The sequence below is a fragment of the Anomalospiza imberbis genome, chromosome 5 (assembly GCF_031753505.1).
Source record: "Anomalospiza imberbis isolate Cuckoo-Finch-1a 21T00152 chromosome 5, ASM3175350v1, whole genome shotgun sequence".
Classification (NCBI taxonomy): domain Eukaryota; kingdom Metazoa; phylum Chordata; class Aves; order Passeriformes; family Viduidae; genus Anomalospiza; species Anomalospiza imberbis.
This window is the reverse complement of record NC_089685.1, coordinates 46,272,113-46,286,856: the sequence shown is the minus strand read 5'-3', so window position 1 is coordinate 46,286,856 and position 14,744 is coordinate 46,272,113. Positions and strand designations below refer to the sequence as shown.

Sequence of the window (14,744 nt, the reverse complement as noted above, 5' to 3'; positions counted from 1 at the left end):
ATATCACCCAAACCCAGGTTCCTGGTGCTCACCTCTTCACGGCCTGACACCAGCCCTGCTTCTCTTCCAAAAGCTGACTGGTTTGCAGCAGAACACTGTACCATGAAAAGCATGAGGGTTTTTAGCTAAAAGCTGTAGTTTTGATAATTGCAAGGTGAATTGTCTGTACGAGAAAATGGTGCAAGTGAGCGAAGATACCCAGTTTGCGAACAAGCAACCATGTTTCTTTCATGGAATGGTACAATTTTTGAGCATGGACATGGTTAGCTGTGCTTGATGGGATTGTGGATACACACTAAAATCAATCTTAAAAGCCTACTTGCCACACCATACTTTTGGAAAAAGCTGAGGGTGTGACTCTCAACTAATATTAGTGGTATTGGTGAAGAATAAGCTCCCAAAATGTAAATCAATGGCCAGGATTTTAAACAAGTAATCTGTTAGCACCAAAGCTGATGCAACATGACTTCCTATGTGTTGTATCTTGGGACTGTTGGCCATACATTTGTAGTGAGGCCTGAAGTCTGTCAGAAGGATGGACAATAACTTTCCTATGTGCAGATTCTCCTATTTATAGAAATCTATGGCTGTTCTCCAGGAGGATAAAGCAGAGTCTTCCCCTTCTGCCTATTTTCACAAAATTATAGTACCTAAACTTTTTTAAAGGTGTCTGCTCCTTTTTCCCATGTGGCTGGAATAGGCCAACACTTTATCAAGGTATAGGGTGAGTCCATTGGCCTCATTTCCATAGAAAGCCAGATGGGAACAGGGAGACAGGGGTAAGCTTCCAAAACTCTGTTCCAAGGTGAACCAGAAGCAAAGAAAAAGACACAGTCTTTTCTTTGCAACACTTAACTTCCTGGTACCTGCCTCCTGAGTGAGGTCCCAAACCCTTTCATGGCTCCAGTTTGAGGGAGGAGATGAGCATTGCAGAACTGGATTGGAATTCTGCATAGCAGCAGATAGGGAGCATTGTCCTGGTAAGCACTTAGGAAGTATAGACCTCAGTTGAGTAGAGGGTTTTTGAGATCGCAGCCATGTGCTTTGTCCCCTGAGTTATTTCATGGATGTTCCAAATTAATAGGTGAACTTTATAGGTAGGATCCCAGTCTGCAGTTTATAGACCTGTCTAAGGAATTTGAAAATTTAACTGGGACCTGGGAAACAAACTTGATTTGGGAGAAAATATTTGCTTATCAAGGTCTGCAATTGTCAGTTTTCCTTTGGGTTTTAATTTGCAAAGCCAGATGTCTCAGGTCACTTTAATCTTCTTGCAGATATGTTCCCAGCATTGCATTTTGTAGCTAAAAGATTTTTTTTTTTGGTGTGTATTTCTTGCAGGTAGCTTAAAAGTGGATGCTCCCAAAGAAGTTGACACACCAGGAGAGTTCAAATGTGAGCTGTGTGAGTTATCAGCCCCGTACACATATTATGGGCAGATGTCACCAAACTCACACTCAATTATGTAAGTGCCCTCTGAGATCACAGACTTAATTTCTGCTATGAGCATTAGAATCCTTGTAGTGTGCACTGCATGAACCCAATAATGTGCTCTACTGACCCTGAACATGAGGCTTGGTACTTAAAGTGATCTCTTTTTTCCCAAGGGGAAAGAATGTTAAAAATTGTCAGTGCTGGTAGGAAAAACAACAATTTTTGTGCCTTGCTTCAATATCATGCAAAAATCTGTATTTAACCTATTTCCTAGCCCCACTGACAACTCTACTGTACCAATATTTTCTTGCTAGAATACTGCTGACTGCCAGCCTGGTATTTCTGGGAATAGCCCTTCCCTCACTGTAGCCTCCCTCAGCTGAGCAATACATACACACAGCATGAATGAAATATATATGACAAAAACACTTCTTAAGACACATCTGGCATGATGTGGAGTTTTGAATAGCAGTGCTTTTTTGTGTGGATCGGACAATCCTTTGTCAGATCGTGGGATATCAGGGTGTGTAGATGCTCACTATGTATTTATATTTTCAGGGACCAAAGCCTTTTCTCTCTCTGCTAAGTAGGGATAGTTTGACCAGGAATTTTGCAGTTACAGCTTTGTCTGCAGACATTAAACTCCCCATAAAATAAAGCACTTTGCTTTAAATGCAAGAGTAGCTTGGTGGAGGCCATCATGGTCAACAAATTCATCAGGCAGACATGTTCAGGAACTCTCTGGAGCTGGAAGTCAGGCATGTACTCAGCATTTCACCCCAGTAAGACTGCTCAGTTTCTTTAAGAATGGAAACAGCTGTTGATCACCACCTGCTGGGGTTGTTGTCCTTGGGCAGCTGTTTTATCATTCTAAACCCCACAGTGCTACTGGTTTTCCCTCTTCCACTCAGCAGAGCAAGGGCTCACCTTTGATCAGGTCCATTCCTGAAGAGTCTGAATGTGAATCTTAATTTAGGTTATCCAATCTCCGAGTTAACACCCCAGCTTTATTTGGATTGCTCAGGTGCCAAAAGCAAAAGAATAATACTGAAGCATCACACTTCTATAGATGCTTTTAAGAAACAGCTTCACACCCCATCTTTCTTGACTTGCTCACAAGTCCCAAATGCAGTGCTGCAGGAAATGTACTGGACAGGGGGCCTTGTCAAATGGCTCTGCACTGATGAGGGCTGGGAATCCTGCAAGGGGAGCTTTGCAAACACAATCCTGTCTTTGTATCCCAGGGACTTGTTGACAGGGTGATCTGCCATGATAAGATGCCTGATCTTTCCTAATAGTGGAAGGCTCTGGCCAAATCATTTTCTATTTGAGTGGACAGAAAAAGGAGAGAGGAACACAGTGCTGGACACACTCCTGCACACACTTTAGTGTGTGTGGAGGCAAGGAGAAGGCAGTATGAGTTGACAGAATACCTTTTATCCATATTATTCCCATAATCTAAGTTTTACTTAAGCCCGGGAGTAAGCCAGGTGCCCTTGCTGCGTGCCCTATGCAGGCAGACACTCAACTGGCTTCTGTATTATTTTGCCTGGAGCTCCCAGAAAAAATAAAGCTTTAATTTTTCCCAAGCAGATTGCCAAATTATTAATAAATGCACTCCCTCAACACCCTAGAGCAAGCAGTACAGTCTGTGACATAAAGTAAGCACACTGGAGGTAACTGCAAGGCTTTCTGCAGGTAGCTCCTGCTTTCAGGAGCTGGGGACCTCAGCTTTACAGCAGCAACATAACCAAGAGCAGTAAAACCTTTGTGTTTCATACTCACATGCATACAGCTTTGGAAGAGAAGTTGTGATTAAAAGCTGTGCGATTGAAATGGTGACTTGACAAGGTACTGAAGTTAGCCATGCTAAAGAATGTCTGTTATAAAAAATGGAAGATAGTTAAGGTAGAGCACTGAGAAAAACTTAGTAAGAAGACACCGAGAGACTCACCAGTTGCTCTACTTTTGGAAGAGAGATTGAAAGTACAGTATAGGACTTAAGGCAGCTGCAGAGTTGAAGGTTTTGAAGAGAAAAGGAGCTGCAGAGCATTGCCTCATGTACAACAGCAAGATGAGCAAGTCAAGTACAAAGGGCTAATAACTTTTCATCCTCCACAATTTTCCCCTCTTAAACATCCCCTACTGTGAAGTACACACTTAAAAGCCTGCAATTATTCTTTTGCAGGCTTTTGGAATAAGCCTATGTCATGAAGGATCCTTTCACCCCTGACAAGGACAAGTTTCTCATCATTAGGTCTCATTGCAGTTTGTGTAGGTACAGTAAGTAACAAGCAAAACAAGCTGCTTCAATAATTTTTTTTTTTTTGTTCCAGTCCTGGTGACCTGCCAGAGAAAGATCAAGCAGCAAAATCCCAAACAAACAATTTTTAAGGCAAACCCCCTTGTCCTACCACTACATTGTTATTTGTACATTGTTAATTGTACATAATTGTATGTTCTTGTGGATTCCACCAGATGAAGCTCTCAGTGTTAAATTAAAATGATCAGCAACTGTGAGTGTTCTACTTACAGATAAGCACAGTCCAGCCTCTCAAGCACAAGGAGTGCTCTTTTCTACTTTCTTAGCACCAGGAAGGCAAGGGCAATATAGATCACACACAGTAGTAGATCAGTTTTTTTTTTTCCATAAAGGGAATATAAATGTCCATGGATTGTCAGGTTTGCATTCACAGCACAGGGCTGTCATCTTATTTGCAAAAGTTAATGTTTAAAGTGAGCAGGGAAGAGAGTTGTACCATGCCATGCTTGCTCTCTGAGGAAGAATGAATTTAAGTAGCAGCTGGAAGGTAACCTTAAACGATGAAATGTGAGTGCAGTCCAGAAAGGTGGTGTAAAATTACTTGTCTTAATTCCTTCTTCTCAGTGCAGAACTGGCCCCTTTGTTTGCTGTGAGTCTCAGATTTTGGGAGTTGGGCAGACACAGCCAGAAGGATACTGGCACACTTGGCTCAGTTTAGTTGCTATTCTGACTTGTGGCAATCAGCACCAAGGATGGGCTAAGAGGAGCATGCAGTAACACCTTTTTCCTGATTGGGTTTATTTCCTTGTTAAAGAAACTTCTTACCCAGGTTTGTCAGGGATCCAATTTCAGGAAAAAGGGTTTAATAATTGAATTGTACAGCAGTAGGTACAGCTCAGGCTGCTTCCTCTGGGAGGGGCCTCGAACAAAGGACCCCCTGGGCTTTTATACCCCTACAGTCTTTCCACCTGTTCCCAAGGGGGATTTTGGGTTTGGGGCCTTCCTGCTGTTCACTGGCTCCTGCAGAGCCTCAGGATGACCAGTCCTCTCCCAGACTGTGATGCAGGGCCCTGAGCCCTTTGTCAGGGAAAGGATCGGTGCCAATTCCTGGCTTGTTGCTGGGGGCTCCAGTTGTTTCCTACCATCTGTGGCACAATGTGCAGCTGCCATGGGAGCTTGCACACCCAGATACCTGCACTGGAGTATTTCTCAGCATCCTATCTCTGAAGTCTCTTCTGACATTTAAATTACTGAAAGTCACCAAAAGTTATTGCAGCTCAGAGGGTTTGGTTTGGTTTTTTTCTATTCTGAAGCTACAAGTAGGCTCGGGCTAGGTGAAGTGCCAGCACTCTCTGGTTGTGGCTGTGGTGGCTGGGCTCAAGTTTCCAGAGCCAGGTTGCTCAGGGCAGTTGTGTGGAGGCAAAGCTGACATGAGGAGGTTCTTCCCTGGTATCCCTGCTGTGGCAGGGGCTGACTCCATCCCACACACAGCCCAGTGAGGAGCCAAGAGCAGCTACTCAGAGAGTTTGGGCTTAGGGGCTTGATTCCTGCCCTGACACGCTAGGTTTATCCTTTCTTTTTAACAGCAGAGGATTGACAACACAGACACATTTGGGACAAACTTGAGGACATTTAACTATTTTCATTCTCAAATCAAGTGTCTTGAATTTAGGAAGGATTCAGCAGATATTTCCAAGTGTGGCAGTTTGAGCTGTCAGAGCATTTCAGCCTGTCAGGGTCTTTGTCCACACTGCTTTTCTGAATGAAGGGGGGGGCTTTTTATTTGAAAAGATGTGTTTGTTTCAGTTAACCTAGGCCTTGGCAATGAATAGAAGATACTTGCAGTGAGCTAAAGGAAACTTCTAATCTTTTTGAAAGTCCTGCTTATTTTGCCTGTTGTGGAAATTTGTCAGTCATTTTACTGCTTGTTATCTGAGTTTTCAAGATTCCTCTGATGGTATCACTCAAAGTAAAACATTGATTGTAAATAATTGAGAATAAGTTTCTTACCGAACTGGCCAGGGCAGATAGTGAATCACACATATGACTATGGTTTCAAAATGAATTTAGCAATACTGCTTAGGTAACATTGAAAGAGATCTGCAGAAATGATAATTAGTGCTTTAACACCCACACCACAAAGTAAGTAAACACATACTATTCCTCTTCATGTAGGGAAAATTAAAAGTCCAGAGAAGTAAAAACTTATCCAAGGCAATAGAGAGAGACTAAGGTAGAATAATATCTCTCTATAGGCTGTGGTTCCTGCTTGTGCTTGACCCAAGTACATCAATTCACTCCTGAGCTGAGTTAAATGTTAAAACATAGGAATTGAAGCTGAAGAAAATCGTATTTTCTTGGGCCTCTTTGCAAAGAAGCTGAACCAATTAGAAAGGTTTTAGTGACAGGTTGCTTTTTAAAATGTGGCAATTTAGAATAGTATTAGGCTAACGTGGCAAAATTAAGACTTTTCTGACCTTGGATTTGGCAAAGGGATTTTAGCTAGCTTTTGTACCTAAGGGGACTTGAGAGACAGATCAGATTTTAGGGTTTTCATGAGACAACCCATGCTAGCTGAAGTGTATTTCCTTACAGTTGCTGTGCCAATAAAAGTCATGACTTAGCAGCTGTTCTGTATGGTGTTCATAAACTTAAATATCTCTAGATATCCTCTGAGGTTTCACTCAGCTACTTTACTTCAATGATTTTGTAGCCTGTATCACCCTGCTCAAGTCTTTTATCAGAGTGCCTTGGTAAGTGCCGTTAGTTCTGATCCAACTGGGAATAATTCCAGTGATTATCTGTAATGTCTTAAAACATGCCAAAACCACACAAAAAGGAAGATAATAGAAATGCTTTTAAAAGTCTTTGAACAAGTTGGTGCCCTTCTTCCTATTACCCTTTCAGAAAAGGGGAGAGGAAATTATATAATCTGACCATATTAGTAATTTAAAATAATTACTTCTGTTTTATTGCAACACTTTCTAAAGACATGGAAAAAAGGTGGCTTTTGGAGAAGAAAGGAGGAAAGGGAGCAAGTTTCATCCCTTGTTGCTCACCTCAGCAGAAGGTGACTGAGCACTGACCTCAGACATGATTGTAGGTATTAAGTGATTAATACTACAGCTGCTTCGCACTCAACTTCCAGTCATGTGGGGTCAATCCTGGATAGGGATGGGTAGAGCCTTTCCTTTACGTATTGTGGTAAAGATACCATCCCTATATATATGTGTATATATATATATTACTTTCAGACAGGATTCATGTCAAAACAGAAATAAACTATGGCAGCATGCTTTGGCAGCTGTTTTGCCTGAATTGGACTATTAAATGTGGAATTGAAATGGCCCCCTCCTGTTTTGGTCATGGAAAGGAGAAAACACATTAAAGAATCATCTGATTAAACACTGTATCAGGACTGATACACTGATTAGAACTGTATCAGGATAAGGGTTTAAAAGAAGGGCTCAACTCTCCATGGTAAGCTTAATTCATAGGCCATTGAAAGAAGAGTTAGGCTGAAAATCCCAGGACTGAGAGAGCAGGACTACGGGTACATGCTCAGGGGTGCAGTGGTTCATAGTCATGATTTCCCCAGTTCCTGTTGGCCAAAATCTGCACTAGCTGGCAACTCATTTCAATCAAAAGAATGCAAGTTAAGCACCTGTTTTTACCTGTAAAGATCTGCGTCTTGACACTGGGGATCCCACCTGCAGGAACAGCCTCTCCCTTCCTTTGCCATGGGCCAGTGGCCACCTTTGGGAGCACTGAGCCTTGGAGCTGGGGGGCTGTGTGCCTTTTGGCAATGCAAGCAACAATAGCCAGGCCAACTTAAACTCTAATCTCCCCTTTTAAACTGGCAGCTTAACGTATTAAGGATACCAAGAGACAAAAAACAATAGGTTCTGGAGGTTGTGCAACTGAAATCCACTTTCAGGGCTTTTCAGAGACTAAGGCCTCATTCCTGAATATGAAGGGGCCTGGCAGTCAACACAGAAAAGGACAATAGATGAAGACAAGTTGTTCCCTAAGCTTCCAAATCACATGGAAGCAGGCTGATTGTGATTTTGATATAATTATCATCTGAATCTGCTGCTAAAGCCCAGATAGTGAAATAAGAAACAAAAACAAGGAGAGGAACACAGGAATAGCCAAGCCTAGCTCCCAGAGAAAGGCCAGCTGCAAATGACCATGGCAAGGGGAAAACTTTACTATTTAGGTAAGACACAGGGAATCCATTTGTCCAGTTCTGTCTAAACTGATGTCTTTATTCATTCTTAAATCCCCAAGAATAATCCATCAGCAACACCAATTCCAGCTTACCCATGAAATCCTATTTGGAATTTGGTGATCAGCACATCAAGAGAACCAGGGATGTCAAGTCTTGCCACAGAGCAAAGGAATAATACATTAGTTAGTTTCTCTTCCAGTTGTTCAAACACTATATTGCAAATACATTAAAATGTTCTGTCAGTTTTGCTTCTTTCTATTCAATTACTAACATCTGGTTACAGCTCCTGGGGAAAAAAATATTGGGTCTGTATGAGCTGTGAAGAGAATAGGGATAGAAAAAATACCTTCTTTGTGCACAACAGCTTTTGCCATGAAGAGTTCAGAGGAGAGCCATTAGCTCAAGCTTTAGTACCAGGTGTGGTTCTAAGTTTTAACCAGTGAGTACATTTTTGAGGGTAAGGGATGACATTTGAATTGTCTCAGATGAATGGAGTTCATTTAACTACTCTGGTTAAAACTCTGTGATATTGATAAAATAGTGGTACTTTTTAGTAGTCTCCTAGGACAATACAAGTGCATGGATTAATGGAAGTAAGAATAGTTTTTTTGGGAGTTATGGAAAAGATGGTCTGTTGTGAGAGCCTCCAGTACTTAATACTTGTGTTGGCCTTTAGGCCATTTTTGTGGAGATTGGTGAGGAAGAGTGTGCTGAGGCTCCAAGTCTCACACACCATTGCAGGAATTTGGAAGATCCTCCCAGGTGGTAGAAATCTTCATCAAGCAAGACTTAGAGGAAAACTTTGCTGTTTCAGTAAGACCCATGGAATCTCTAACACCTTTATTCACTCTCCAGGTATAATTCATCAGCAGCACCAGCTGCAGCTTACCCATGAAATCCTATTTGGAATTCAGTGAGCAGGCCAGGAAACCCATGCATGGTGCTGGAAGGAGAAGGCAGCTGAAGGAGGTGTATTGCTGTTCCCTGTAGCAGGGAGCAGGGTGAAGGTCACTTTAATAGGAGCAGTGGGACAGTTGATTTGGAGGTTTTATTTTTCACCCAGTTGGCTCTAACCAGATGTTAGAATTACTGAGTAAGAAAAAGTTAAATTGCTGGAATATTTTGGCCTAGAGGAAGAATAATTCATTTTAGAATAATTCTGAATATAAATGTAGTTTAATGAGACTGGAATGTAAGCATTTCCATTTGTGTATCCTGCTATTAATGTTATTTCCTTTACAGGACCGTTGTCTGTTCTACTCCAAAAGTTTCTGCCTCCCCTACGTGAAGGAAAACCTAAAGGCCTTTCCTTTCAAAATACAAGAAGAAATGGATAAAGGATGCCCCAGCAGAAATCCTGCAAAAAAACGGATACAAAGCATAAATCTTGAAGGTCCAAGAGCGACAGTTCTTTGGCTGGGGTTTCTCCTCTCTCTGCTTGGAGACTATCACATTGCTCCTTTTAAAGAAGTGACCTTCATCAGCTCACTACTACTGGAGAGAGCAGCACATTTCCTTGCCCTTGGCTTGGGTTCAGACATCCCCGTGCAGCGCCGGCCACGCCAGGGAGCGGCTCTGAGGTGCTGAGGAGCCAGAAGGGAAGGCAGACGAGCCTGCTGTCACCATGTGAAATGCTTGCAGTAACAAACCAAACAGCACAGAGCATAGGAACTCTGTCCAGATTTCCACATTTGCTATTTTAGTGCTTTGTGTTGTTCTTGACACTCCCAACAGTGTTATGAAATTCCAAAACAGATTGATCTGGCTTAATTCAGCATATACCTTAGAAATTCAGTGTACACCAATTGTTAATCTGGCAGTGCTGTCCTGTAAGATTACATGAGGCAGGGAATTTTAAGCTTTATTTCTAAGTCTAAAATAAAAGTGCTGTGAGAAAATGTCATAAATATAATACTTAAATTTCTCAGTATGGTAATCGTAATGCTATCACAGCATTGAGGCTTGAGACTTTGAAGGTTGATGTTTCTGCAATCAATAAAAATATTTACAAGTCCCTTGCACTTGCAGTCACTTTTCACTTAACCTTCCAGTCCATGTCAGCACAGCACCTGGAGAGGACCCTGAATACATTTGGTTTATGCTTTACAATAAAGGTGACTTCTTTTTCACTTTCAGAGCAGTTAATCTGGAGATAGAAAAGTTCCATTAATACACTCAATTCTTCCCTGAACCAGTCAAATAAGCTGCAGCTGTAATAGGGATGTCAGAAACACAGTTTCAGGTAAAAAGAGATAAAAAGTTCTATAGAAACAGCAGTTTGTTTAGCTCAAAAATTAGCTTCTTCAGTTATCTGTTTTGACTGTCTTTAAGATTTAGGTGGCTTTTATGTAAAACCCGAGTCACATGCCTTAAGGATACGTCTAGAATGCTCCCTAATCATAAAATCATCTTTTTTTACTCAAGTTACTGCTGGTCTTTGCTTCAGAACCTGTTAGTACTTTGGTGAGCACCTCTTTTTTCCAACACTTCCATCCACATAATTTGTAATATGACAACATCAAAAATCAATAATTTTAGTAGAATGAACCTGTGTTTGTTAAAAGAAATCATTATTTCAATGAGTTGTTTAGGACATTGAAGTATCCTAAAATCTTTCTTTTTTCTGAACTTACTATATTGGTGCCCTCTGTTCAGGACTGAAATTTCTTGCAGTGACTGGAGGAGCAATAATGGACCTATTAGTAGCCTTTTCAAGCCCTAAGTGCTTTAATAAATAAAATATATCTATGTCTCTAAATGTGGAAAAAAAGATCCATGTTAGGAGGCAACATTTCAGATTCCTTTTTGCAGTTACAAAAGACTACACTTTCAGAGAAAGTGATACTAAACTTATGTAAGATGTGTGTTATTATATTTCAGTTTCACGCTAGGAACACTGTTTAAAAGCTGTGGTGTATCTGTATCTGTTCCATAAAAATACCAGAGGCATGTCCTGTGCTAAACCCACAACTGAAGAGAGCACTTTCCCACCATAGAATTGTAGTCTAATAATCAAGCTGCCAAAGCAACATGGTTATGTGAGATCATAGGATATGTTTACACCAGCAAACATACCTTGAAATATATTTTTTCCTGTATTTCCCATTGTTCACGACAGATTGTACTCTTAAAAGCAGGGTTTAAAAGCCTGCCTAGTGCAGTTCCGATGTCAGTGAGATTGGGATGTCATCCCTCTGACCTGTTTTCCCTCCTGCTCAGTTCCCTCTGTGCCCTTTTAAGACAAAAGCAGTTATCTCATTTACTCATAACCATTATCCTTGCCTTTACGATGTGACTGAGCAGTCATTTAAAGCCCTCAGAAATTTCCATGCCTTTAAGTACCTGTTATGCTGAACTGAAGGGGGAAAAGACTCAGTATTAAAAGGGAGCAGAACCTCAGACCAAAACTACATAATATTTCCTTTGGCTCAGTACAGCTCAGTTATTTATTGTACAGCAGGAAAAACCAAGTCAGGGATGCCTCTGCTTCACAGTTACCTGGCTGTTAAGACCAGGTAGGTGCAGAAAAACCAGCAGGTACCATAGCAGATGCATTCTGGCATCTCTGGTCTATGCTTTAGGGAAAGGAGACTGCCCTACGTGCCACTTGGTATTTCCTAGAATGACAATGGATTATTATCTGTGCCCAGCTGTTAGAACTTAGATATTCCACATTTTTGTATTCCCACTGAACATGAACATTATGGTCTCAGTATCATCATATTTTGGTATACATGTGATTTCACATCCTGAATGATACCATGTCCAACCTTTCCTGCTCTTCATGGATGCACAGCCTTTAAAGGTTGTTTTCATTGGGGTCTTCAAGTACTTTCTGCTGCTCAACATCAGGTCTTCCATGCTCCTGAGCACAGCTGATGAAAAAAACTGAGTCTTTTTCCTCTGCTGTAATTTTCACTTCAGCACTCTGTTACCAGCTTAAAATATCCCCAAATTCTGGAAGGAAAACAGCTACCTGTGACATACTTCCCTGACTGATTTAATTGAAGATGTGCTCATTGAATTAGTCAGTGCTGCATTTCACAGAGAAGTGCACTTGTTGAATTCCATGGATGTCTCAAACCAGCCATACAACCCATCAGAATATGAAAGATCACAGCTGGATAGTGGGTCAGCACCAAACTTAGGTAATATATATAAATAAATGTATATGCAATGTCTCTGGATGTGCTACACACCTGCTCCTGCTTCAAAAGGCATATAACAGTACACAGAGCAGCATCAGTACTTTAAGATGCTTCAAATAGACTGTCTTTTGAATGTCATACTGCAGTGAGTTCCTTTCCTGGAGATAAAAGATCAGCACGTGTCATTAAATTCACTTTTAAAAATATTTTATTTTTTTAAAACCATTAAGGCAAAACCGTGTTTCAAATTAAGTTGGTTTACATTCAGTCTGAAAGGATTAAAGCACATAGGTTCCTACCAGTCTCTATACAGACACTGTGAATTCAACCTCTTGTTTTTAAAGAAGGTGGAAAAAAATCAGAATGTAAAAAAAGAAAAAAATGTTTAGTTCAAGCTTTTTCATCCTAGATCGGTAGGCTGGTAACGTTTGAGAATGCATCATTGTGTGTAGCTAGATGTGACTTTAACATTCACAAGTGCAAGATACGTTGTCATTCCTAAAAATCCCTGTGAGACCAGGGCATCCATTCATCCTTGGAAGTGCCATTTGCACATTGTTCTAACAGAAAGAAACTTGGGAACTTGGCTTGAATTAGTGGTTTTTACTGGGAAACAAGCATTCCATGAGAATTAGGTTTGACTTTTCCTTGCAAGAAATGTGCTCATTCTACCTTCTGTATTTACTGAAGTAAAATGTACCCAAAACAGCTGACTGGAAGCAATAAGCTATTTTGTTTTCTCATTAATATTGATATCTAGATTTAATGAAACACTTGTTAGCTCTATTGATTAGGGTTTGGCAACATTAACAACACTGCTTTATTTGTGTCCTACCAGATAACAGACCATTTAATACATGAGGGAGGGCTTCAACATCCCAGGGCACTTAAGCTGTGGTGCTGCATTCCTAGAGAAAATTCTGAGCAACTGTTTGTAAGAGCTGTGGAACAGCAGGAGCTGCTCAGAAGGCAGGTCCCCCGAGAAGCTGCTAAACCAGACTTTGTCAAACCACTCAGAGGGGGTTCTGGAGCACATTGATAGCACTGAAACGTTGGTTAGGTTCGTTACTACTGAAGAAGAAACTAAACCAAGCACGTTTCTCCTCTGCCAAAGGGCCAAGGCACTGTGGTTCCATGGAGAGAGCTGCTGAGTGTGTGGGGATGGGCCATGTGAGCCCCTGCATGGGCCGGGGTGAGCAGGGGTGGCTGTTTGCGAGTCAGTCACCTGCAGGAGGGGTGGTGACCTGCTCCCAGCTCTGCAGCATGTCCCACACACGCTGCCTGGTGACACTGCACTCCTACACACCCGGCATACAACACAGGACTGGTGTGCCACTGGGATTTCAGTGGCTCAGGACTCCCCCATCCTGCCAGTCTTTTTTCTTTCAAGTGGAAAGAATGCCATGAAACTCCTGGCATTGAGCATAAGGCTGGCGTCTTTACCGCAACAGGGATTACCTGCATACCCAATGTGAGAAAATACACCAAAATATTACTTCTACTTCAAGTAGTGCAACTACTTCAAGTACCTCATGCTTGATCTTGCAGTCCTTATTTAAGGTCCAACCTGTAATCAGATCACTCTTGTGCATGCTGCCTATCCCCTGGCAGAGGCAGCTCATCTGAAATTGAGGTCCTTGCAACAGGAATTCTGTTTTGAAACACCCACAGCAATGGAATCTGACAAGATTGATGCAATAAAGGAGCTCAAGAATAAACACACCCCAGCTTCAGAAGCAGAAAAAGATTTTAAAAACCTGTGAACACAATAGAAAAAAAAGAAAGGAAGAAACAGCCTTCCTTAGGGTGGGCTCAGTTACACAGTGGGTTTGTGTCACGTGAAGTGTGAAGGAAGTGGCTGCAGGTTAGCACAGGGAAGTCCAGCAGAGCTTTTGCAAACATGACACAAACACCTTTGGAGACAACATACCTGTGTGGTGACACTGATGAAGTGAAAATGCCATGTTGCAGCAATTTGAGGAAATAAGGTGTTATATGTTACAAATAAGAAGCAGTAAGTACAAATGATAGCTAGAACAATTGTAATAGATTGCGCTCATGATACCTACAGTGTTTGGTGATTCACACAGCAAAATAAAAGGTAGATACCTTTGAAAGGTACCTTTTTCCCTATATTGGATTTCCTTAGCAGGATGCTGTAGGCACAGACTGTCACACCTGTATGCACCAGATGCAGAATCCCTATGAGCAGACTCTGAATTCTATTTAAAATCCATCCTGTAGGGAAGCCAATAATGCCATTTCAACATTCTGTTTTGCGCTGCCAAATCATATTTGAAATACATCTATAAAAGCAGCAGGTTGCCCTCAGGGCAGATGGCAGGGAATAATCCTGAGTACATGTTATTATTCCCAGTGAGCTGCAGAAAACACCAGCACTGGTGTACGAACCAAATGCAGCTTCTTTTTAGCTCTTTTCAAAGGAAAAAGAGCTACCATGCTGCAAAACAAAGATGAACTCGCTTCTACACACTATTTTTCTTATTGGTGAACTTAAGGTAAATCTCAATTTTGGGATTGCAGCTATTCCTCAACTAGACTTGCTTTTATTAAAATTAAATAAAAGGAAGTCTGTGTTCTATGTGGAAATATATTTCAAAGTTTTGTTATAATCATCAACACCAAACACTGATAACTTTGAAGAATT

The 14,744-nt window shown here is 41.3% G+C and overlaps 1 protein-coding gene across 1 annotated transcript; it reads left to right on the top strand.

The window, feature by feature from the left end:
- Window positions 1-175: 175 nt before the first annotated feature.
- CDPF1 (cysteine rich DPF motif domain containing 1) lies at window positions 176-12,758 on the top strand. Its single transcript, XM_068189267.1, is given in 5 exon segments — window positions 176-238; window positions 1,305-1,465; window positions 3,623-3,708; window positions 7,420-7,445; window positions 9,171-12,758. Coding segments are annotated over 5 exon segments (681 nt in total). The 3' UTR covers window positions 9,516-12,758.
- Window positions 12,759-14,744: the final 1,986 nt, after the last annotated feature.